Source organism: Perissodus microlepis, chromosome 23 (assembly GCF_051167445.1).
Source record: "Perissodus microlepis isolate ML-2025 ecotype Zambia chromosome 23, ASM5116744v1, whole genome shotgun sequence".
Lineage (NCBI taxonomy): Eukaryota > Metazoa > Chordata > Actinopteri > Cichliformes > Cichlidae > Perissodus > Perissodus microlepis.
In genome coordinates, this window is record NC_140482.1 from 33,992,036 (window position 1) to 34,018,315 (window position 26,280).

The window sequence follows — 26,280 nt, forward strand, 5'->3', positions numbered from 1 at the left end:
TCCGTGATGAATTACTTAAATTTATGAATTCCTATTCAGTAGCTCAGATATGTTTCAGCTGGATTTCTGCTTGAGCTCATTCACTTTTTTAGGTATACCTCTTCAGTTTCTTCTTAATGCAATTACCCAGTTACATGGCAGTGCATTCGGCCATGTTGAGGTTCAAAACAAGCAGAAGAAAAGTAATTTAAATGACTTTGAAAGTGGCATGGTTGTCGGTGCCAGACTAACTCATCTAAAACTGCCGATCTGCTGGGATTTTCCCACCCAAACATCTCTAGGGTTTACAGAGAAGGGTCCAGAAAGGAGAAATTATCCAGCGAGCTGCAAGTCCCTTGGTGAAAATGCTTTATTGATGCCAAAGGGCAGAGAAGAATGGCCAGACTGCTTCGAGCTGATAAGAAGGAAACAGTAAACTTAAATAACCACTCAGGATTAGAATTTGGCGTAAACAGCATGAAAGCATGGATCCATCCCGCCTCATATCAGCGATTTTGGCTGCTGCTGGGGGTGTAATGGGGGATATTTTCTTGGCTCACTTAGTAGTGAGCGTCTTTTAAATGCCACAGCCTACCTGAGTATTGTTGTTGACCATATCCATCCCTGTTATGACCTCGGTGTACCCACTCTGTAATACCTCCTTCAAACAAGATAACGCATCTTGTCACAACGCTTAAATCATCTCAAACTGTTTTTTTGATCAGCACAATAAGTTCACTGTACATAAATAGCCTTTACAGTCGCCAGATCTCAATGCAATAAAGCACCTTTAGGATTAGATTCAATGGGAGATAAGCATCATGGATGTGCAGGTGAGAAATCTGCAGCAACTGTGTCTATATGGACCAAAATCTCTAGGTGCAGGAAAATCGTTTCCTGCACCTTGTTGACTTTGTCTCTGCTGCATATACATCTCACCTATGTAACGTAGTCTATCTCAAAACCAGATGGACAGGCAGTATTATCTTGCAAAAAGGTGAAAAAAAAGTAGCTTACAACTTACTTTTTTGAGAAAAACGTACTAACATTGATTCTCCTCTTTTTCTTTCTGGCACCTTCATTGTTATTGACCTGTCTACGTGTGCATAGAGCCAGAAGAGAGAAGACATCGTACTGCTGCTGACTGAGATAAAAAAAGCTGTGTATAATCATATTTCTAATCATGTCCCAAGTGTTAAAAAAAAATTGAAGTAAAAAGGTTTGCACCAGTTGATGGCACTGGTGCCTCACTGAGAACTGTCACAGCAATTTTTAAAACAATTAATTGTTATGCTTCTTTCATTTATTTTTTTATTGGTAGAAACAAATGCATCTCCTGTAAATATCACCACTGTCCATCTGCGTCCCCAGCTGAAATAATCTACATCTATGACAAAATATCTTCAAAAACATAGCAGGTGTTGTTTAATTGCCTTCAGTAGTTCCTGGTTAGGTGTTGTGGCTTCTTTGAAAGCCATGCAGTGTTTGTTTAATCTGCCTAAATGTAGCTAGTCTGCATAATCAACTTCAATGAGTTTGCATTTCTCCCAGTTGCTTCACCTAGAAGCAGGACCAGAAAATTGTCACTCAGAGATGCATTAAAAGAGGAATTTTTGCCAGCTGCGTTCTCTCATTTGCTAAAAACATTTGTGCGACTGTAATTACCACCCTTGCCACACTTCATAGCATATTTTATTTCAGTTTGAGATGTGTTTTCCATATACAACATCAATCTGAAATTTTAAGCTGATTTTTGTGGTAACTGTTTTTTGTTTTTCTGGGTGAGTAACTTCCAACCAGAAATGTGCAAATTTTCAAGGACAAACAAAACCACTGCAAAACAGGAATGCTAAATTGTTAATCTTACAGTTGTGTGTTTTCTGTGCTTGATTTATCCCTCAATTGTTTTGGATATTTTTAATTTAAAAGAATTTATTTTTCACACTGCAGCAGAAACATGCATTTCAGTACCTGAATGAGGTAAAAAGTAATCATCTACAGGGTGCAGCCTTCATTTGCAAAACCATGTTTTTGATCATGTCTTAGCCTGAATTCTGTCTGATGACTAAGAAACAAGAGAGCCTTTAAACAAGTGGTGATGAGACAAGTGTTCCGTGATATGACTAGAAAGAAAGCTTGCAACCCCGAGGTCACTCCTCAGATCCCTTGTACCAGGCTCTATGGAGGTTCATTAATGTCAAAACTACTTCGGCAGCACAAAACAAAGCCAGGCAGTAATCAATCTAGTGCTGAGGATGTGAGAGCTCACAGCGAAAGATTTCTAAGCATAAAACATGTTCTTGAATTAGCCTGTGAGGGGGGAGCTGTCAGCGAATTTTTGCCAATCTTCTGGTTGTTAGGGTCATATATTTTCAAAGTTAAAAAAACAAAACAGATGTACTGATGTAAGGCTGGATCTGTGACACTGTGCTTTTTGCTCAACTCTAGTGGAGCTCGTTCCGCTCTCAGCTGCAGTTTGCATGAAAGTAAAAAACTAACAAAATTGAACAAAAAGCTTTGAAGAGGCCAAGCAAAGAGAAACACTATTGCTCACTCAAATTTTGGACTCAGTTCTCCTTGTAGACTCAAACTTTGATTTACTATTCTGTCCTTGTTTCCTCCTCAAAGCACAAAGCTCTGTACTCGCTTCCTATTAAATTCAGTCAAGTTCAAAAGTCTTGTGCTCAGAGCCTTGGACGGTCAGCACATACCTCTCTATATAAAAAACCTCTGTTGCTTAGTAATACCAGCAGGAAACTGTTAGTGACAACCGGCCTAAAATGGTAACATTTTGTGTGCATAGTTGCAAAGTGATTTTAAAACAGATAGTGACATTCTTTCCAACCAGTTGTCCAGTCATACCTTTTCTTATAAATTGGGTTACGTTCACACTGCAGGTCTTAATGCTCAATTCCGATTTTTTGATCAAATCCGATTTTTTTGTCTGCTTGTTCACACTACAAATAAAATGCGACAGCAAACGCTCTCTAGTGTGAACGCTCAAAGCGGCCCGCATGCGCAAAAGAAGATGTCACACACAACGCGCACTGTTTAGACCCAGAGCAAACAATATTGTTTGACTGATGGCCCTTAATATAAAGACTTCAGACTTTCGTTTCGTCAGACGTTTCCCAATTTTTGCTTTAAGTTATTTTGTTATTTACATAATAATGTAGATAACCTAATAATTATCCTTATTGCTGTTTTAGAGGAGCGGTGCTTCAAAGGATAGTTGCAGATTTCTGTCAAAAACTGCAGATTATACAGTACAAATAAAATGTTCACGTTTCTCCAACGCTGTCTTCCAAACAGTTTCACTGACATCTACACTGGATGGCCAGGAAGCGTTCGCGATGTCTTCTCGGGTGCTTCTCCGGCGCTGATAATTGCCGTCTGTCTTGTGTCAGTGACGTAAAAGACGGATTTAATGCGACATAACCATTCAAACAGCAGTCGCTTTCTAAAACATCGGATATGTATCGGATTCAGTACCACATACGAAAGTGACTCAGATCGGATTTGAAAATATCGGATTTGTGCCGTTCACACTGTCATACCATGATCGGATATGGGTCGCATAGGGTCAAAAAAATCGGATTTGATGCGCTTTCGCCTGCAGTGTGAACGTAGCCTTAGAATCAGTGATTTGAATTTCAGTTTTGATTTTGGCTTCTAATGATTACAAAAACAAGATAACAAGATAATAAAAAACTTTTAGTTATTTGGATGAATTTTGGCTATGAACCTGTTGTTTTGTGTTATGAATCAGCCGCCTTTACAGTGCTCGTCCCTAAAAAAAGTTTAACTCAAGGCAAGATGACAGAAGGAGGTTTGTGGTTGAAAATATTTATCTGGAAGAAGCAGGTTGCTGTAAGTGATCCTGTAGAGGGATCATTAGTGATTTCCTGCAGCTGCCTTTGACTGCTGGGATCACTGAGGGTTTATCCTTGTTCTGCTTTCAGCATGAGAAGAGGAGGAGGAGGTGTTGGTTGGTCATCGGCTTCAGCTCTCCAGCATTTTCGCCCCCAGGCTTCACTGCAGGTTTCCTGAGGTGCATGAGTCCACTGAGGCATGAGCTTCTGCTACCACAGACTGCACTTGCAGATGTCTCATGGACCCGATCGTGTGGACTGGCAGACATCTCTTTTTTCATTAATTTATTAGCTTTTCATTTGAATAATGGAAATCTCATGTAAAAAGACACTTTTTAAAAACGCCACTAAATGCATAATGCGTGCTTAAGTTAATGAATGTTTGATGTAATATCCAGATTGTGATTTTTGCTATAATCATTGAGCCCTAAAATACAAATTAACAAATCTTTTATATTTTTAATGCATTTGTTGTCTAGTGCTCGGTCTAATTACCTTTATGTCTATCAAAAGACATAGAAAGTCAACATTGCTGAAGGAACTTGAGGCAGAAAGCCAGGTTAATTATCTGTACACCTTTCATTATGTAGCTGTTTTCAATCATAATGTGACATGAATGGCTTGAATAGACATGCAAACAATAGTCATTGAATGTCAGAATGTTTGCTGGGAGAGGTTCTCTGATTAGGGTTTGATGGTTGTTTTCTCGCTCCAGTCTCAACAAGAAAGGAGACTGTCATAGTCCTTCAGTCCTCGTGGTACTCCTGCCAGTTTTCCTCGCTCTCCACCATGGCTCTCTCTCTCCTCTGTCTGTTTGTGTGTGTGTGCGTGCGTGCACGCCCTTGCAGAGGCAGGATCCTCTTGGTCCCCGCCCTCCGGCACACCTGTGGTAATTAACTCACCTGCTGCTCATCTGGTGTTTGAGTCGCGGTAGATGCTTACCTTCATTACGTAAGTCTGCTCACCTGTTTCCATGTGTGCACCTCTCACCATCTCTCTTCTGTCCAGCAGTCTTCCCTGTTTTCCTCGAGGAGGATTTGTGTGTGTGAGTCGGAGAGAGAAGTCTGTTTCATTATCGAATCTAAAGACTGAGTGGAACCTATCGGACCATCGACTTGGATACTGTACATAGAGACTGTGGATGTTTCCCTTTTTTGAAAGGCACTACAAATAGCTTTTTCACATCACTGTTAATAAACTCTCCAAACTGCCTTCTGAATCTGCATTTGAGTCCTGCCTGCTCTCGGACTATGACAGGAGACTGTGCTTTTGAGGCTATATCTCTTAAACGTCAGATCTGCAGGCACCTTTAGAAAGCAACTGAAAGCAATTTGTTTAGATTTAGGTTCGGCCTTGTTTCGCCTTGTGTTTTTATCTGCCTGTGTGCATTTCATGTCTGGCTGCCTCATATCTTGCTTTTTAACCGTTTCTTATTGTGAAGCGCTCTGTGACATATGCTCTTTAAAGGTGCTATAAAAATAACGCCGACTCACTTTCCCAAGAGTCGGTCCCTGCAAGACTTCAAATCTAGACCACCAAATGCTTTCTTTCTCCTTTTTTGTTTGTTTGTTTTCACTCGCTCAATAATTCTGCCATTAATGAACTTCCAAAGATGGGAATTATGCATGAGGTCGGGGAGAATGGGAGGCTTTCCCCTCTTACTCACACAGCTGCAGTCAATCATACAGTAGTACTAGTGCGCATCCCCACTGATGCTGCAGTCACGCATCCCAGGCTGTAATTTATTTTATGCCGTTAATAACACATAAGACATGCTCGCTGCACACATATGCATATGTTAGTCATTAAAAAATGCACTCATATACAATATATTGCAATACTTAATATATGGAAACAGGACATCATACACTTCATTACAACATTTTGACATGTAGTATAATCAGTGTGCCACAACACTGATGTTACACTGCAAACCGTCCCCCATCATGGACTTCACTAAAGTTAGAGAACATAGCTGAACACTGAGGATGAAGATGGACAGCTCTGTACCTTTTACCCTAATATACTTGGCAATATAGAGTCATTGTCAGTTGAGTAATTACAGTTATGCTTTATTTATGACCACAGCGCTCAAACAAAATGAGCAGGCAGCAAAATTCCTTTTATTCATTAATTTATTGAAGTGTCAGAGGAACTTCAGAAGTCTTCTGACAGCAGGCACAAATCAGTTTACAGCCCCTTTACCGTTTATTGCTGCGGCTAAACGTGTTCCCTTACACACAGTAATACATTATGACCTTCAGCCTCCAGCCATTTAGATTTTTAGACTATTCATTTTCTGCTTCTCTGTGTTTATGCGATTTACCCGCATGCAGGAGTAGGTAGTAATTATCTCACATTCTTGAAATGATTCATAATGCTTTAACATCTAAATCAAAATGCCAGCAAGCAGGGTGCTCTTAGAATACATTTTATCATCAGCACAAACAAAACATCAGCTGTTTATTAGAGGGAACGATATGCATGCCCAAATCATTTGAGAAATAGCCTGGAGGATGCAACTGCCTGTCCTGTTCATTAATTTAGTAACTGCTGCAAAGATGCCATCATATCACGTCTCTCCAAAATACTCCCCAATGTTTGCCTTTCGCTTCCCAAGCCATTTTTGTTTGTTTCATGTCTTTAGTCAGAAAAAGCCACATCCCGCCTCTCTGTTTTCTCATGCTTTCGCCTTTCCTTTTCTCGGTAATATTCCTCTTTCAAATCCTCCCGGTTTCTGCGTGTCCAGCCTTTTGACGTGATGTGATACATGTCCACACAGTTTCCAGAATATGCATCCCTATATGTAGCTCTGTACACAGCTTCTCTAGCTATTGACTTGGCCTCATCTACTGTCAGCCCCCAGTGAACACCTTGGTCCAAAATTGAGTAGGCATAAGGGGATCCTGAGCCCACAGAGAAAAGCATTCCCCGTAGGCGAGTACCATCACTGCATACATAAAAAAGCCTTGGTCCAGATAAATTCATTTTCTTTCTGATGGAGCACTGCTGAGAGAAAGAAAAGCGTTCATCCTTTGCCAGAGAAACCTTTGCATTGGTGCTATCTACAAAGTTTTTCTGCTCAGTCATTTGATTCTTTGTTGTTTCTCCTCGACTACCAGGACCGGTCTCTGTGCCTCCATGGTAATCACATCCATCGTCCACCTCTCCTCCATCCCACCCACACAACGTGGCAGCCACACACAGCTCAGTTCCTTTGAAAGGGTGAAGCATGTGCGAAAGCAATTTGGCAGCTCCGCTCGTGGACAACCGTCGACCATGGCGAAGTTGGTAAAGCCGCAGCTCGCGAGCCAAAATACGTTTCCAAAGCGCACAGTCGGCTGAAGTGCCTGAGGTCAGGCCCACCAAGTGACTGTGAATGGGCAGGATCTTCTGCGAGGCTGGGCACGCGACGAGGCCTGAGCAACTGGAACGAGTGTCTGCTGCAGCCATCACGCCACCCTGGAACATGAACGCCAAGGTGGTGGTGCCATGAGCCATGGGAAAGGGCAGAGGCACAGACTGTGAAGAGGCAAACGGAAGGCATGTTGGCAAGGAGGAGGATGTTAAGAAGGGGTCTTCAGATGAGACGGCGCTGCAATTCTGGACTGTGCTGATTTGCCCAAACTGTATCGGACTTTCATCTAAGTACTCTGCCACTGGAATATAAAAGTGAAACAAACTTTTGTTATTGCTAAAGGGCAAACCACTCACATAGTTGGAAGCAATCTTTTTTCCATGTGGCACTGCAGGATACTCTGTAGTTAGACGGTCCTCAAAGACAGACTGAAAATTGCATATGTCCTGTAAAGCCATTAAAAGTGATGAGCTATGATTTTGTACACCAAAAAAAGAAAAAAGCTACAAAAGCATATATTTTTACAGCATTTTCTGCTTGCTTGAAAAAAATCAACTCTTCAATAACATCCAATAAAATTGCCTTCAAAAGTTATTCTCTTGTACACATAGGTATGCCATCAAGAGCATATGTGTGTTAAAACAGCAGCCACCTTTTATATAGACCATGTTCGTGTACGTGTGGTTACCTAAAGCAACCCATCAGCAACTTTAGCACATGTCATGCCCTTGACTTTGAAACATAAACAGTCAGTGGCCCATGGGTAATTAATTTTGGCTGCCATATCAGGTTGTTTTTCAGATCATATTTCTTCAAAGTCTTGCGTAAGCGTGTTGGCCAAAGAGGACACAGGGTGATGACAAAGTCTTGGCTCACGTACATCAGATTAAGTCAGCTCTGATGCTTCACTCTTATGGAAAGGTCCCAAATACAATCACTAATAAAGTGAGTCAAACAACATTTTTATTACACATCAAGAGTAAATATAGCTGAGCCCTCATGGGCGCTAGCTCTTTAAAAGCATGCTAATCGCTGAACTTGAAACACCAGAATTTCAGGTAATGCTGCATTGCAATGGTACACCCATTGCACGGCTGTTTGTAAATGTTTTCTTGAAGTGTCAAACAGTGAGAGCCAATGTTACTTACCACTCTGAATGTCAAATTTGCTTGTGGTTTTTATTCAGTTTTAAACAACAACAAAAGATGAATGTGTTTCATGTCATCATTTTTGGACATATTTTCACTGCTTCTGCTCTAATGGTAAGCAATTTTATTACACTCTGTTTCCTTTCCAAGATTCACTCACTTATTCTGCTCACAGGAGACTGCTCTTGTTTTTCAATATACACTACTACAAGCAGTTAGTAACTAACTGGTGATAAATATTTCAAATTTGGTTGAGAGAATGAAACTTCATGCAAGTCTGTTTTCCCTTTTTGTTCATTTAATTGTATTTCTTTTCCTTCTCTTCACCCAGGGACAGTGTGCTTCACAAGTCATTTCAGCCCACAGCAGTGAGACCCCGCCTGACAATTTTATAGGGTTTGACGCCGTCCCTGACAAAGTGGTAGATGGCTCGGTGGTCCGCGTGCGGTATCAGTGCTCTGGGCAATGTCAGCTTGCAGTTGAGGTGGTGGTGTCCACATTGCAGAAGACAGATTTAGTGGTCTTCAGGAGAAAATGGAAAAGCAGCAGACTCCGTGACTACAGGATTCACCAGGTGCTGCTCAGACTGCCTCCGTCCATTTCATATCAACGCGACTTTTTCAACAGGAACATTTTGGACACACAGAATGTGACAGTCCGTGCTTGGCTGGGCAGTTTTAAAAATGGCAGTGAACTCAGCACATACCACAGCTCCATGTTGAGGATTTATAAAGCGCTGCAGATAATTCCACCCTCTGAGCGGCCAAGTAAACCTCCCACTGGTTGCCCGTCATGGTCGGCTCAACTAATGTGGCAGATGACCAGCCACAGAATCCATCAGTGTCCACATGAATCAGGTTTGACCCTTAATCACATTGTCATTTCCTCTGCATGTCTCATCTTTATCTCCAAAGCTTTTAAAGAACACATGAAAGTGTTTGCAAATGGAGCCTTTCGCTGTTCTGTTTGATCCCAGACATAATCGATATGCTAAAGTTCCCTCTGGCAAGTACTGGTGAGCGCTTTGGAGTGATCCGCAGGTTCCAGCCTTTTATTGACAGAGCTCTAGAGAGAACCCGGCGTCACGCTGTGACACAGCCCAGGTTGGACTTCTAATTTACCTCATTTTAGCTGGAACTTATTTAGTATGAAGTTCAGCCACACAGCATGAAAAATCTCCAGCTGAGTTTCCAAATGTTGCATCAAAGGATTAAGTAAAACAGAGTGTTTGATATGATATGTTTCAAAGGTACTCTCCAGCCCATTTTCCTCAAATATAAAGTACATAATAGCTCTGCTTTGTGTTTATATCAGCAGATTGACAGGTCACAAGTCAGTGATCATTTCCTTTTCAGTGCAGGCATCGGTTAGAACACACTCTAGTTTTAGTTTTACTTCAGTGTCTTTTTAAATGACTTTACAAGCTTCACCAAGCCGCTTCACCAGAGCATATAAGCTTTTTACTTACGGTCAATGAAAGACAGCGAGGTCAGGCATTTTTAACAGACAGCGCCGCGTTTTAAATTCAACCTCATGCTTGCGTGGATGAAGAAATGATTTGTCAAATCATGTTTCATTGCTTGGCTTCCAGCGTCACCTTATCTGTGTGGATATACCTACTGAAATGGTGTCAGAAGAAGCTCTGTGGGATCATCCATCATGTCAATAGAAAAAATTTATATGACACAGTTCTGATGCAGCTTACGAACACAGGTGGGTCATGCCAGCTCATGTGTACACCTGATAGGGGATTACAAAGAGGTGTCACAACATGATTGTGAGTGAAGATTTGTGGTTTTTGCGCAGATGTGATTTATTAATAATGCTAGCACAAAAAATATGTATTAATAAGGAGCTTTGGATCTCCTGTGGTGAAATTCACGATTGTCATATGTGCCGTACAGGGAACATCATAATTCAGGCACGAAAGATAACTGGAGAAGATGAAGCATTTCAAGTTCAAGCAATATTGCCTCTCTTGAAATGGATTAGATTAGACTGTTACATACAGGACTCAGAGGTAAAACGCCAAAGAATGACTCTGGTGGTGGGATGAGGAATAAAAATCAAAATAATGCTCTGGGCAACATCTTATAGTCATTCTTTTTCTGCTGGGTTTTCTTTGGACTTCTAGCTTTTGTTTCCTTTTGGAACAGCTGTAAGATCTTGAAAGATGGTTTGTTTCCAGCTGGGAAACTCCAGGCGATTGCAGTGTGTACTGCAATTTGGAGTTGTTTACAGCTGAGCAGGTTTTTCAGGACTCATGTATTGTTATGTTTGACTTTTAGGTGCTGCTGGAAACCACGTGGGATGGTCAAACCCAGAAATATTTATACAAGTACGATTATGATTTTTGGTATAAAATAAGCAAAACACACTGTTGCCAAGTTTCTGGAAAAGAAATATTGTCTGCTCAGTGATTGTGATTGTTGGTTTGAGTGGTATTAAATGTCATAGATTTCAGGACAGCATTCATTACGATGACACAGATGGATACTTTGTGATTGGAGGAGGCAGTTACTTACAAGGCATCCGTGGGTATTTTGGGCCTATCAGATACTACCGTTTTGGAACCAAACAGGTAAAGTGTAAAGAGGTAAAATGCATTCATTTGCTTTGCTTTCTAGCACATCCTCACTCTAAAACAGTGTATTATGATCTCAAGATCATAAAGTATTAATGTTTCATGCCAAATTATGTCAGCAAACAGCCTGACCACGTGTAAGAGTACACAGGTAATCAAATGAGGCAGTGATAAAATCATACGCATTAGTGGACCTTGTAGGTTTTTCCTTATTATCTGCCATATATATGCAGTTTTGGTAAGAATTTTACACGCACCCATCATGAAGGTCATGATAATTTTGAACTTTTAATTATTTTTTGAACTGTTCTTTTCCGGATTGGATTGCTTGTACTGCAGTCATCTTTTAAAAAGTTTAAAAAATTGGGTACACAAGTTTGGATGCATTTTGGAGTTTTTCTAATCCACACAGGATCAAAATTATACATGCAAGTTGAAATATATGCATACACCCCGACTAATATTTGATTAATTATTTGCTAAATGTCCTTTAATCGTTCATTTATCCGTCCCTGGATAAGTCAAAGAAAATGGATGGGTGTATGGTTCTTCAGAAATTTGCACCTCCACTGGACTTTTGGTAGCCATCAAGAAGCTTCATTCTAATTCAAATGGGCAGAATTCTGGCTGGATATTTGCCTGCTCCTCTTGGCAGAGTTGGTAGAGTTCTTACAAATTGGTTGGTTTTACTGGCACAGATCAGGCTTGTAAGTGTAGCCCACAAATTTTCTATCAGGTTGAGGTCGGGGCTTTGGGAAAACCATTGCAGAAGCATATCCATTCCAAAACCAGTTCTGATGTGTGTTCGGGATCATTATTGGAATATCCAATTTTATACAAGTTTCAACTGTCTAGCTGTTTGAGCTAAACTTAAATTTTTTTGAGGTAGTTCTCCTTCTTCGTTATTCCATCCACTTTTTGCAGTGTACCAGTAACCAGCAGCATGATGCTAGATAGGTTCTGAGTTTTGGTAATCCAGCAAGTGCTGCCAAATAAATCATTTTATGCATGTAAAGATAAACTACTAGTTTTAGTAAATATTCTAAACAAGAATAAGAGATAGAACCTCCTGAACCACCTTTTAAAAGATCTAAATGAGTGTTTTGTATATGTGTGATTTTTTACAACCATTACAGATATATTGTTCAATCATTCCAGCCTTGAAAAACAACAGTATTCATCACTAAAAGCCCGACATTACCATGACATTCATGCCCATGATGAGTGTAAACGTCTGACCACCATACTATTAGCAATGATGAAATTTTTAAACAATGATGGTTTTTGTGAAAATAATCCCTACAAGCCAAAGGTCAAGGCTTCAGGGAGGCCAAACCCTCTGAACATTCATTTTCAGACAGTTTTTTCCTGCTTGTGAATCTTTATGATGTCAGTGTCATCTGATATCTGTAAAAGGGTCATCTCAAGCACAGTTCTCACTGTGGGCACAGAAACCCCACACACTTGCTGGTCAAGCCTCCAATCATATGAATCTAGACTAAAATGTGTATAAAGGGAGAGGAACTATAATGGCTTGTATTAGATAGTGGGTAAACTAAGAGGATGCACCAAGGGCCAGTAAAATATTGCTACGATTTTGGGCTGTGAATCAAGAAAAGATAAGAATAAAGAAACAAAACTGGAAAAGAGCACAGTAGTTACATTTTAAAGACAATTGTATCCTAAATATCTTAAACCCAAACCAAAATAGAACTAAACACGAGGGACATTGTTTGCTTAATCTTTTGCCCACTGATACAACATCACTTTATCACTATTTCAATTATAAATCAGTACAGATCAGATATTCTTAGATTACAGAGATGAAGATGCTGCAATAGCTTGAAGAGATGACACATTATTGCAACAACTGAGAAAAAACGTTAGCTTTTGATTGCGACTTTTTCCATTCTTGTACAAGTGGTGACGCATACATTTTTTCAAGGTGATGACATTTACCATTCAGGAGAAGACTGCAGTGAGTCTGGCACACCTCATATGACAGTATAAATACTCACGAGGCTGCGGTGATGTCATGATGACCATTAACTAGGCTTAATACTTTCCATTTCCTCTGTTTTATGCCTGTTAATGCTAATTTCAAATACAGATTTATTCATATCACAGATCAAAAACCAACTTCACTCCATGCCAACATTAAATGAATTGCAGAGGATTCACCAAGAGTGTCAGGAAATAAGAGCATTTACAAAAGCTTTTATGCAAGAAGTGAATGAGAATTACCTCCTGTCGCCAGTAAGTAGAGGTAAAAAAATATTTTTTATATTTCCTATAAAAGCCATGTTGCACCATTCTGGGTGGAGCGACCTTTAAGAGACCTAATATCAAGTGTGTCAATACACTGAAAGTGCACCCATTGAGTATGGAAAGAACGCTGTAAACAGGTTCCTTTTTATGTTTCATTTCAGATGTCTGTACCCCCGACTTCTTAAGGCTATGGGGTCAGTTTGCATCAAAAGAGAAAACACGCACACAACCATGGACGTTTGAAACACAGATAAAGTACAGCACTCTCTTTCAGCTCTTGCTAAGAAAGGAGGTGGAAATCAGAACAGGTAGATATTTTTTATCTGGTTATAACCTCAATCACCATAAAATATCTGATTTATAGAGGATACATTATTTAATAAACACCTATCTGTTTCTGAAGGGTCTTTAAACTTGAAGGATCTCGGGAGCGCTTTGTTTGAGGAGACAGTTGGAACAATGTTCTCTGTGGATAAAGCACAAATGAAAATCACATCCCAATCAATGGCTGTGTTACAAGAATCCTCCTGCTTAGGAAATCACAGAGCATCTCTCTTATTGGCCACCATCCATCTCTCCGGCCTGGGACATTCAGTCAATCATGAGCAGGTACAGTCAGTGCCTTCGTTGTATCTTAATTACTATTTTATCGCATGTAAAGCAATTTGCATGTAACAGGTAATACTAACCTCCTTGCATTTTTCAGGGTCACGTCTATAGTTTGATTGGTGCCTTAGGTGATGACCGTTTTGCCCTGATGCATGCAGGGTACAAACACTTGATGGGAATTGATGGGTTTCCTAAAGACTTGGAAATGGCTTATAGCTACTATTCCAACATTGGAACGCAGACCTGTATTGACAGTTCCAGGGTATATGAAAATAAGGTATGTTTAGATCATTAAGATCACTTCTGAATTTGTGTTTTTATTTGAATAACTAATAATAGCCTTGATAATAGAGGAGTTCGTGTAAGTTGAGAGTGGCGTTAGTTCATGCAGGGCATGAAGTCAAGCTGAGCCAACAGTTCAAACAGATTAGCTGATAGCAGCTGATTTTAATGCCAGCACACGTCAGAGAATGACTCAGCTGATAATCATCTGAACATTACATAGCCAGATCTCTTGTAGGCTGTACTATAAATATTTTATTCCAGTAAATGATTAATCAAGCCTGGGATAATTAAAGTATATTTCAGTTTTATGCCGCTGTAGCTTGTCTGTTGCTGATACTGACTCTGTAAGCCACTTTGCAACCCTCCGCCTCATCCCTGCTCCTCCTTAACATAGTGTTACTTAATCAGTATCAAGTGTTTATCTCTGTTATCTGCTGCTTATCTGCTTACCTTTGCCTCTTCATTATACAACAGTATTACCGAAACAAAAATATAATTACATTTTTCATTTCAATTGTATTTATTTAACGGCAAGTTACAACAGCAGCCTTAAGGTGCTTTCTGTTGTAAGGTAAAGACCCTACAAAGGAAACACCAACAATCATATAACCTTCTATGAGCAAGCGCTTTGGTGACAGTGGGAAGGAAAAACTCCCTTTTAACAGAAACTAGGAGCGGCCATCTGCCACGACCAGTTGGGTTGAGGGGAGGGAGGTTGGGGTGAGGGGCTTATATATGGGGTGAGGGAATTTGTTACATGGGCTCATATAAGATATGCTATAACATACAGTTTGTTCAAGTATATTCAAAAAGCTAGATCTGCGTATTTATTTCCTTTAAAGTTTTTTTTAAAGAATAAGATGAAAGGATTGATACCTCTCTCATATCCGTATATTGAATATGCAACTACAGCAAGCTTAGCTTAAAAACACACAAAGCGCAGTATGAAAAGAGCAATTCAGACACAAATGTATTCATACAAACATGCACGCATGCTGTGAAAATGACATTCTGCCTTCAGAATATGATAATAATGTGTCTGTTAGTCCAGCCATTTGTGAATGATTTAGCTGTGTTGATGAATGGAGGGACTGCACTTGAAAGATGAGGAGCGCACTATGAGAAAAGGCTACATCCGACTGATTTCCTGTTGATGCTTCGAGTATTTAAATAAGCTGCTTCTAAAGAACAGAGGTACATGAAAACAGCAGAGAGACCTCACTGTCTATTCCAGCTTCAACAAGGCAGTGCACCTAGAAAACAACTGTAGCAAGCCTAGTAGTGATCATTTTTCCGTGGCATATTGATCGAGCTTTTTAAGAGCCGACAACAACCCCCTGAATCCAATCTTGATAAAAGCAACGAAAACCTATTTTCTATTTTCTCTTTCTTTTCGTGTTGTTTTGTCTCTTCTCGGTGGTGTGGGCTCAGCTTAAAGACAAAACAATGATGTCATGCACTTCTGTGCACCAATCAGGATTCAGCACTATTTAAATCTCAGTGTTGTGACTGTGCTGGGTTGTTAGCTTATGTTGCCTGTCAGTCAGACTAGGGCAGACTTTGATTTGTTAACTTGAAAACAAAAAAAGGAAAAAGCTAGTTGCTAGTTTCTTTTGTTTTTAACCTTTGACTGTATTTCATTGTTCTCTGACAATGACAATAAATACTTATCTATCTATCTATCTATCTTGAGATTATTTAAAGTGGCTATAAAAAAAAGTGTTGCACAATCTGGGTTCTCTGTCTCGGCTCTCACATTGTTCAAGCTGCAGCATTCTACTGAAAAAGCTCTAAAAGGCCATTAAACTCGAACTCACAAACACAGCGTCTTTAATTTTAATTCAAATTACAATTTTATCTTCCAGTGATTATGAAAATAAGATAATCAAGACGACAAGATTACACTTTTTTTTTCAATTATACTGTGGCTTTTTCTTTCAACGCCACAACTTTTGTTTACTTTTGTAGCTCCCTAAATCCCCAATTCACTCTTTCTTTATATATTATTAACTTTACAATTACAGTTCAGTCAATAGACTGGTATAAAAGCCATTTTTAATCTATTATTTTTCCACATAATCATGATTTGCCCATTTTTAAGGTATACCTGTTAAACTGCTCAGTAACATAAATCAGCCAATCTGTAATCAGTCAGTCAGAATGAACAACTGAATGCATTTAAGAATTTAGACATGGTTGAGACAGCCTACTGAATGAGAACAATCTGCTGTAAAATAGGGGAAAGTGCTGATTTAAGTGATGTTGAATGTGACATGGTTGCTAGTAGCAGATGGCTTGGTCTGAGTATTTCAGAAATTGCTGATCAACTGGGATTTTACCGCACAACCGTGTCTAGGGTTTACATGCTCCAAAAAGGGGTAAATATTTCATATCTGGGTGTTAATACCTCGTTAATATCAGAGGACAGGGAAGACTGGCTAGAATGCTTCGAGCAGATAGGAAGGGAAAAGTAAGACACATGCAAGGTATGTAGAAGAGCTTCTCTGAACGCACAACACTGATTGCCAGTCCTGTCAGCTAAGAACAGCAAACCGAGGCAACAGTTCACACAGGCTCATCAAAAATGGACAATATGAGGTTGGAAACAAGTTCCCCGGTCCGATGAATTTCAATTTCTGTTGCCACATTTAGATGTTAGGGTGAGAATTTGGTGTAAACATGAAAGCATGAACCTTATCCATCCTGCCTTGTATTGGTGTGTGATGATTTCTTGGCACACTTTGAGCCCCTTAGTACCAATTAAGTATCATTCAACCAGAACAACTTACCTGAGTATTGTTGCTGTCCATTTCCATCCATTTATTACCACAGTGTACCCGTCTTCTGATGGCTGGTAAATTAACCGCTGTAACTGTAGTAGTCAAATATAGTGACGGTAGCGTTTTTACTCATAGTGCTAGTATCACCAGTTGTTTACTATCATAACATATCTGTTTGTCTTTTCTAAAGCAACACTCAACTGAACATATCTATTTAAACAATGAAGAAGATTTAAACAGACTGACACATGAGATGAACGATGATTTCCAGTATCTGAAATTCCAAGCAGAGAGAGGAGACATTGAATCTCAGGTATGTGAGATACACGAAATCTTTTGACTTCTGACAAGATGAACTGTTGAAATACGTGCATGTGACCCGTTCGAATTCAGTCGTACTTTAATTTCTCCTTCGCGGTCAATAGCGCAGTCAGTGTTCAGAATAGGCTAATAAAAACTCCATTAACTTTAGAAACGCATGGGAACAATGCTGTACTGGGGACAAAATGGAGTCTCAAAGGACATAGTGAGTGCAGCAAAATGGATTGAGAGAAGTGCTATGCAAATGAAGGATCCCTCTGCGATGTACGACTACTCCATCCTCCTGATGAAGGTAGTGTAAGATTGTAAAAATGGCTATTTTACAATTGAATTGAACGATGTGCGCATGTGTGTACGACGTCTGTGTTTTGACAGTTATCGATTCACTGATTGATGTTGATTCGTTCAGGGCCAGGGAGTGAAAAGAAACTACACCCGAGCTTTTCGGCTGCTGAGAAAAGCAGCAGCAATGGTGAGAGTGTACAAGTCAGTTGGTGTGTTTACAGTGTGTGAATTTGCTATGAATACCGGCGTCTGTTTCCTTGCTTTAGGGCTCAATTAACGCCTTGAATGGTTTAGGCTGGTATCATGGGACTGTACTGAAGGACCACAAAAATGCAGCGAAATACTTTGAACAAGCTGCTTTTAACGGGAGCGATGATGGGATGTTCAACCTGGGGATTTATCATCTCAGTGGGATGAACCCAGACAGACCCTGGAGAAATGAGGTTTGATTTCCACAACTTCAGAAATGGATTTTTATCCAGGTATGATCAGCGAGCCAAACTGTTTTTTTTTTTTTTTTTTTAATGATCTGCAGAGTGCTGCTTTTGAGCAGTTTCTCAACGCGTCTCGGTTTGGTCATGTCACTGCATCAGTGGAAGCTGCTCGGTACCTTTCGATGGGAAGCCTGGAAGGGGTGTCTCAGGATATGAAGAGAGCTGTGATGTAAGGGGCTTTCATTAGCTTGTTGAAGAAGGCTTTGTTATGGGCTGTTGCACTGTAGCCTGCAGCTTAGTGGCATCTAATTTCAATGACAGTGGCTAATTCAAGGTCAGAACCCAGTATTTGCATATCTAAAAATAAGAGCCACTGTCACCGCATTATTGTCTGGCGCAGAGAGATTCTGCTTACCAATGTTCCTCTGGTATCTTATGAATTTAAAGAGGCTCCTCCTACAGCTGTTGATGCTTGTGTTTAGAATGACCTCAACAATTCTGAACTATTTTTAGATCGCATTAAAATATTCTGTTTAGGTGGAGTTAATTATATCCCATAATACATCAAATGTCCTTTAACCTCTATGCAGTCTTTTGAAAAAGGTCTGTGAGCGAAATGGACACCTTGGATTTATGATCAGAGAGGCTCTTCAGGCCTACCTCCAGGGCTCTTGGTAGGGAAACATTAATTTCAATTACTTTTCAAATGCCCTCATTTAATCATTGTCGCTGCTCTTTATTATTGTCTTTGCTTCGTCACATTTGTTTCATTGTGTTTCCAACAGGCAGGAAGCCTTTGTGAAGTACCTTTTGGCAGCTCAAACTGGTCTGGTTTTGGCCCAAAGCAATGTTGCACACCTGTGCGAGGTGAGTGCATGCTCTTTCACTGGTTTAACCCATTATGACTATCCTAAAACAAAACACCGCCTGGGCTTTTCGTCATTATCGTGCAATCACGTGTGGAATTCTGATTGAAGCTGATGAACAAATTGCACATAATTCCTCTATTAAAATCATCATTGTCACTGTGCACTCGTTCTCCGAAATGCAGGAGCTGAATCTCGGTTATGAATGTCAGTGGAGATATCTTAACTACTCTATATTAAACTATGACCCGCATCCTTTCGGTGAGTTTTTCTCATTTCATTTTGCTTTAAATCCATTTTCCCTGTCAATCTGGTCACTGAACAGAAAGTATTTATCTTCTTTTATAGCTCTACTGAAAATGGGAGACTACTACTACTACCATTCCCCCGGCACACAAGAGGACTCATTATCCTTGGCTGAGCAGGCCATATCAATGTATAGCAGAGCAGCACTAGCAGGCAGCCCTCAGGTGACAGATTTACTTCAGCTATAATCTCATCACCCTGTGATAAACTTAATTAAACTTCCACAGGCTCTGGCCCTCCGCAATAAAAGCAACAAACAGCATTGTATTGTGTTATTATTTAGATACTTTCTCGGTGAATAAGCCATCACTGCTGTTATGATTTTGTTTTTCATATTGGCTCACAGGGAATGTACAACTTGGTTGTTTTGGCACAAGAAGGCCACAGTCTTCCCCGGAGCATCCTCAGATTCGTTAATGTTTCGCATCATGATGATCTGGATATGGTGATGGAGAAGATCCTAAAAAGGTGCTTTTTAAAATTAAATCAGCTTTCACAACCACAGTGAATAATGATGGTCATTAATGGGATTTCTAGCATGTTAGTACTGCCATTTGTACTGCCAGAAATACTGCTATTTGAACAATACTACAAAGGTTTAATATTCCTAATGTAAATTCTCAGGAAGCTTTGTAGTGGTACATTTTTTAAATTACTTTCTTGCCATGTGTGAGATAAAGTGATAGTTACCACTCCTGTCTGTCTGCACTGCTAAATCCACCTTTGTTGTGGAGTTGTGCCGGCTTTGCTCATCTGTCTTTAGTTTGAGCTGAAGTTTTTGACAAAGGCAGTTAGCTAACAACAGTGGTTCCCACCTATCAGCCACAGCGTCAGAACCATCCATCCATCCATTTTCTTTTACTCATCATGTTCAGGGTTGCAGGGCTGGAGACTGTCTCAGCTGTCAAAGGGCGACTTGCAGGGTACACCCTGGACAGGTCATCAGTCTGTCACAAGGCTAATACAGAGAGACAACCCTTCACACTCACATTTACATTGACGGCCAATTAGAATCACCGATTAACCTAACATGCATGCCTTTGGACTGAGGTACCTGGAGAGAACCTACGCAAACACAGGAAGAAGATGCAAATGTCAAAATGCTAAATACTGCCTGCATCTCTCCATGATGCATAAGGTGTCATTTGGCTTTGGTGCCTTCACACATTAACAGACAGATAATCCTATTTTAGCAGTTTACAAAGTCCATTAAAAAAGGTTCGAGAGATGGCAGCGTCATTAGTCGCGGGCTTATCAGCCTGGGGGTTATGCCCATTTGCATTTACACACTTGCTGTTTCATTCAGTTTCCATTGCCTTTTACTTTCACATGCTTTTCAGGTTTAGGAAAAGATTGTAGTTAGGGTTAATATATACTTTAGACCCTTTTGCTTGATGACATGCTTTTGACATGTCTAGCAAGTGACACTCTGCAGCCAAAGGACATTGTTTGTGTAACTGAGACATGCCAGCTATTTTGCTATTATTAAGTGTTCCAGGATTGATAACCGACTGGTGCATCGCTCTGGTACTACTAAAACAGCTCTGATCTTTCAGAGGAACACGAGACCCCCGGGTTATCCTGCGGTGTCTTGCACCTGGGGGCTCAGGGGATGGGAGCTTGTTCCAGCACATCCAACAGATCCTCACTTGAATCGGAAACTGAGGAGTCTGGATCAAAGCAGTGAGGCAGGGCACACTGACAGAGAGGTCAGGGTCATCAGTACATAAAAAGAGGGATACACACTCCAGCTCCGAGACATTTTCCGGCAGAATTTATTATCTCAGTTCAACTCTTATTTAATACATGAGGTTTATTATGTAACCTCTTTTTCCATTCAAGACAAAATACACAGTGTATGCTTTAGGATATAGACACATTGTGATGGACAAGTTGCTATGAGCATGCAGTGTCCTTGGTGTCTCACTCAGATCCACCCCCTGTTTGTCATGTCTGCTTACAAAATAACAACATAGTGACAGCTAAAATGCTCATGGCGAGACTTCAAAAGAGAAGACCACAGCCCAGTAGGTGATGTTACAGTGATGTTGCAGTCTATCTTTTAATGAGAACTCTACGTCTGCAAAATTTTGAAACGAGTGGAATATTTCAAACGAACTACCATCCGCATTAATGCCAGGACACAAATTTTCCAATAACATGATTTTATATGATAACAGTTTTATTCATCTGTCAGTGGTTTGAATCTGCTCGTTCAATGTGGGCTTCTACTGCTATTTCTAAATAGGTATGAGGGCATGTTATATTATATTTTTTATCTCATGTAACACAGTTTTCATGTTTATCTCCTAAGATGTGTAGACATGGAGGGTGAAGAGGCAGTGACGCCCTGTTCTTTCGCTCTGCTTGGACTCCAGATGGGAAAAGCCTTGAGGAGAATGACTCAGAATGGTGCACAGCTCCTCTTGGTAAGCATAAGGCGATATACTCATGCTGTGTGTAGTAAGGGGAAACATACCACACGCTGCACTCACAAACTACAGAATATTAACATCCTTCAGTTTTTGAAAAATGCAAAAATGTTAATTTTATCTTCATCATGAGTATGGCGTTTTGCTTTGTGAATGGAAATGTGAACTGCTTCTTTGTAATCCTTTTTAGGCATATGCATCTCTTCTTTCTGTCCTTATCTTTGCTGTTGTGGTGCCTTTGCAGAGCAGTCTTGGTAAGTATTTGTGTGGTTCACTACTGCGCTTAATTGCCAGTGGTTGCCACAAGATGGTGCAGTTTCATTATACATTGCCTTACTCTACCCATTTTTATGATTTGCAAATTTGCAAATAATCTATATACTGTCAGTGTCGTGTTTGCTGCTGGAAGTGTCTTTACAACCGTTCATCCTCCCTCTTTTGTAAATTGACACAGGGAACAGAAATCCTACAAATGCACTAAGGGCAAGGACATCACCTGGAAGCTACAATGGTGGCGTCGCGAACAGGGAGCAAGATGGCATCATGGGAAGAACCTACAGAGGGGCATGGAATCTAAGGCTTACCATGAATGGGGAGCAGTGGTTGCGACAGATCAGCGATTTGGCCGTGACTGCGTCTGGCGTGTGCCTGTGTGCTTTCTGGACCACACTCCTCTATCATCTTTTATGACATAAGATACCAAGAAAAGTGATCCCATGGCCACAGCAAAAGCCTCAGACGCTACATATTGTAAGAGCACACATTTAGCAGATGAGTTACAGAACTATTCGTGTGACACATTTGTGTTTTGGAGGCTTGTGACAGGAAGGGGAGAAGGAAAAGGTCAGGTTGTGAGCAAGCTGCTCTAGTTGAGTTAATAATTTTTCTCCTTTAATCATTTTTTTTATTGTTTTATTTGGGGAAAATAAAATGCTTACCATACAATCTGAATCTAGAGATGTTTTTATTATTTATAATAAAAAACATAAATGTGACAGTTCTTTATATATATATATATATATATATATATATATATATATATATATATATATATATATATATATATATAAAAGCAACAATCAATCACTGATGGATGAGACGTTACACCAGAAGCTGTGTTTTAATAAGTCAACTATTAAGGCTTGTCCCTGGTCCTATCAGCGGCATGTTGATGATAAATGTCTCTCAGGAGACAAGACATGCAGCATGAGCCTGCAGGGCACTTAACTATTGTTCCCAGTATACAACCGGAGCAGTGGAATTTCAGTTGATATTGATTGAGTCTCTGTTAAGCAGCTGCTTTTGGTTGATATCTCAGTTTTCGCCATCACTAAGGAGAGTTTGGCTAGAAAGGTAGTTACTATAACAATTGGTTACACTTCAAACACAACTTTAGAGCATGTGTTGGAGTGTTTAAAAAAAACATTAATGCGCCTCTGTGGTATTGTTGTTTCTGCATTCATAAAGATAACAGGCAATTTCCTTTGAGGGATTGTGTTTCTATGGCTGCCAATGAACTCGAGGAAGAGGCAGTGTCACTCAGTTCATAACAGTTATTTACAGCTCTGAGTGACTTGTGATGATGTGCAGTTTATAGCTGGTATTCACTGAGCTGTCATTAGTTAAATAAGGAGTTTCACAGTGTAAACAGCTCCATGTGGCACTCCGTCAGTGTAGAGTGACGTCTGTGTATAATTTGGGGATGGACTAATGATCTCCCTCTTCCTTCAGCTATCTCTGTCCACGATGTTGTCTATCTCTGGCTTTAAACACTGCCTACACGTACTGCAGTAATCTCTAGGCTAGTGTTTTCTGCAGTTTATGTGGTAGAAATTTTTTGAAGGTCATCATAGGACGTAAGTCAAAACAAAACAACTTTTTTTTAACATGCTGTTAAGCAAAATAAGGTATTAATTCATTTCTACCAGTTGTCAGTTACCAGAATATAAAAATATGAATAAGGCCACAGTTAAACTTATTGTTTCTGTCAAAGCTTAGTCCATTTATTTTGTAACCATTTATCCCACTAGTGCTGCAACATCAGAAGTGGATACCTCCAACCAAAGCTGAAGATTCCTTCTTTGTGTATGAACACACGGATCCAGATTATTGTTAAAGATATTTCCCTGAGAACATCAAACCGAGGCCTCTCACTTTATCTTACCTCAACTGAATATGCAAAGATATGATATAAAATGCAGTATATATGTTGCTCTGTAAAACAGCGGTAATCAAGCTGAACCAAGGTCAAGCACCTCTGGCAGGATTTTCACGTAAATCGGTTCATAACTTTGTGAGAAATCTGAAACAAAGTCTCAACAAACTCGACAAACTGAACAAATCACAGAACCTCACTGGTGATAAATAGTGAAAGCAACTGCTCCATAGTGCCATGCAACAGTATAGTTTTTCTGTTTATGTCTTTTGTATTTCTGTTATAGTTTGCACTTATTTGAATATTGAATGAACAAATTTCCCACGTGTGGGACTAAAGGTTATCTTATCTTATCTTAATATACAATAATACAAAAAACATCCAGTCCGCGAGTATGCTCGGCAGAGAAGTTCCAGGTTTGCAGTGGGAACTTATAAGCGCTAGCTAAATTACTGTTTATGTTCTGTCATCCTGAGTTATTTGCTCAGGTTTCGTTTACCTTCATGTTAAAATAGCAAAGCTGTGACACCATGAGTAAAATGGGTTTCTGGGTTCATGACTATCCAATTTTTTAACACAGAAGTGTGTTAGTTACACTAGACTCACTGTCAAAAGAATATGTAAATGTAAATATCATGTTGTCTTGGTGATACTTGTATATGGTAAGTAAAGTTGGACTTTTCATTAAAGCATTTATGATGCCAAATCATTCATCCGTCAACAGTTCACAATAATTCCTACTGTGAGCCTCCTTGACTCCTAAATGAGTTTTAATTTTCATAAGTTTGTGCTACGCAGCTAGCCAATGACAACAAAACTTCTCACTTATATCTGGACTTCAAACATTGCAATAACTTGTGAACTGTGATGGATCATGAGCTGCTACGTCACTGACGTCAAAATAGGTGCATTACTCGTGTCTGCCTTAGGGAGTGGGATTACAGTGCTACACCATCTTTGTACAATTAAAAAATGACAGAGAAACATTAGGTTTTGTTAATACAAGAGTGCTTCTTCACTTATTTCCTCAGATCAGTTAATTTCATTAGAGAGAGCCATTAAAATATATTCAGATGAACTGAGAATACTTAAGTTGATTTAATAGGCACTCTCCTATAATCGTCACACATGACTTCACTACTTGTAGGTTCACCTAAACAGAGATAGTCTATACTCGAATTACATGCCCCGCTGGACGTGCTCAGGTCCCAGGTCGCACTCTATAACCCATAACTCAGACTTCTTGTAAACTGGCAGGCAGCGGTGTTTTCTCAGCTCCCAGCACCAAACTGAATGAGAGAAGAAGTTAATTAGCAAATGAACAACAGGCGTTCTAATTACATCACCTGGTATTATTTCCTGATTCACTCTTGCCCACCTCTTTACCTGGTGCTTAAGTTTGCCAACCTAAGAACTGCATTGTTTTGTTAACTTATCTAGATTTAAGGTGTGCCTGCTCAAAATTTTACAGCCTGTCGTTGCTGTCTACAATATTTCAATAAAAGCAGGGTTAAGAGGCCAAGTACATATTTCAGGAATGTTTTAAAGCAACATTTGTTAGTCAGTGTAGTTACTGTAATGAATCTTTGCTGCACTTTCACCTATTACTGTTACTCATTGACCTCATCCTTATCACTTCATGGCCTAAATAAATGGATTTACTGACCATACAAACATTTCATTAGTATCTTTACTGGACTCACAGCATAATTTTGGCTCAGCATCCAGTAAATTACGTGGAGCTGTTCTCATGTCATTATTTTTAGATTTTTGTACGTCTGTGTGGTTTCATTTAAGATACAGTATATGAAGTAAATCTGTTGTCGCGGGTATGATTCAACTGCGGTTTACATTTGATTAGGATTGTTGGAATTTTTTGGATTGGTTAATAGGCCGATTGCTGGTTTATGTGACCTTGAATTGTCACATTGTGTAGTGCATATGTGACTAAAACACTTTACCAGGATTCCTGCATGCTGACAGATTTTTTTTTTGCAGCTTTCACACTGCATTTCATTCCTGCATTTCCACCCGAATTGAACTCTCACTGAACTTCTTCATTATTTGGTTATTATGAAGGAATCTAAACTTTCACACTGCATTCTTGTTCAAATAGAAACTAATATTTGGATTGCGGAGTCGATATTTTGAAGTTCAAATTTACTCTGGTGTTTTGAATGGTTTTGTTGGGCATTCCACCACCTCTTCCTTTTCTCAAATATTTACAGGTCAATCTCTCTTAAGAACAGTTCTGCGAAGAAACTCAACTCTACTAAAGCTTCTCTAGAAGATCTGCAAGAGAGGTTTTGTCCAGCATTTAACAGAATTTTGACCCACTTCCTGCAATATGATCTCTGCTTTTGAAGACGGTGACCGGCACTAAATATCTCATAAAACAGCCATTAAAAATTTCTTTTTAAATAAATCTTTATTTAATAAGAAAGTGAAACTCCTTAGATTACTACAATTTTTTTTGCAAGTTTCATGAGCCCAGAGAGGCAGCATTAACATTGCATGTTTTCTCCGTCAGGGTTGGGGAGTGACTCATCTCTTTCAGAAATGCAAGTCTAATGTTGGGAGTGCATCATATGTACAACC

The 26,280-nt window shown here is 39.7% G+C and overlaps 2 protein-coding genes across 2 annotated transcripts; one reads left to right on the plus strand and one right to left on the minus strand.

The window, feature by feature from the left end:
- Window positions 1–6,486: 6,486 nt before the first annotated feature.
- Window positions 6,487–7,667, minus strand: psmb11b (proteasome 20S subunit beta 11b). Its single transcript, XM_084921012.1, has one exon. The coding sequence runs from the start codon at window positions 7,665–7,667 to the stop codon at window positions 6,495–6,497; it is 1,173 nt and encodes a 390-aa protein (XP_084777138.1). The 3' UTR covers window positions 6,487–6,494.
- A 7-nt stretch (window positions 7,668–7,674) lies between these two features.
- On the plus strand, window positions 7,675–22,472 carry LOC146361897 (protein sel-1 homolog 3). The gene is made up of 24 exons (XM_084921011.1): window positions 7,675–8,471; window positions 8,689–9,214; window positions 9,334–9,460; window positions 9,949–10,070; window positions 10,262–10,377; window positions 10,646–10,695; window positions 10,815–10,938; window positions 13,069–13,207; window positions 13,371–13,517; window positions 13,613–13,818; window positions 13,916–14,095; window positions 17,074–17,196; window positions 17,356–17,496; window positions 17,614–17,676; window positions 17,756–17,932; window positions 18,025–18,152; window positions 18,514–18,597; window positions 18,709–18,790; window positions 18,975–19,050; window positions 19,138–19,259; window positions 19,442–19,563; window positions 21,410–21,524; window positions 21,718–21,781; window positions 21,982–22,472. The coding sequence occupies exons 1-24, from the start codon at window positions 8,232–8,234 to the stop codon at window positions 22,215–22,217; spliced, it is 3,510 nt and encodes a 1,169-aa protein (XP_084777137.1). The 5' UTR covers window positions 7,675–8,231; the 3' UTR covers window positions 22,218–22,472.
- The last annotated feature ends 3,808 nt before the right edge of the window (window positions 22,473–26,280 follow it).

Coding starts and splice junctions, on each gene's coding strand:
- LOC146361897 (XM_084921011.1), top strand. CDS start 8,232: ATGCTAATCGCTGAACTTGAAACACCAGAATTTCAGGTAATGCTGCAT. Junction 17,197..17,355: donor GAGGAGACATTGAATCTCAG/GTATGTGAGATA, acceptor CATTAACTTTAG/AAACGCATGGGAACAATGCT. Junction 19,051..19,137: donor CTATGACCCGCATCCTTTCG/GTGAGTTTTTCT, acceptor CTTCTTTTATAG/CTCTACTGAAAATGGGAGAC.
- psmb11b (XM_084921012.1), bottom strand. CDS start 7,667: ATGGCTTTACAGGACATATGCAATTTTCAGTCTGTCTTTGAGGACCGT.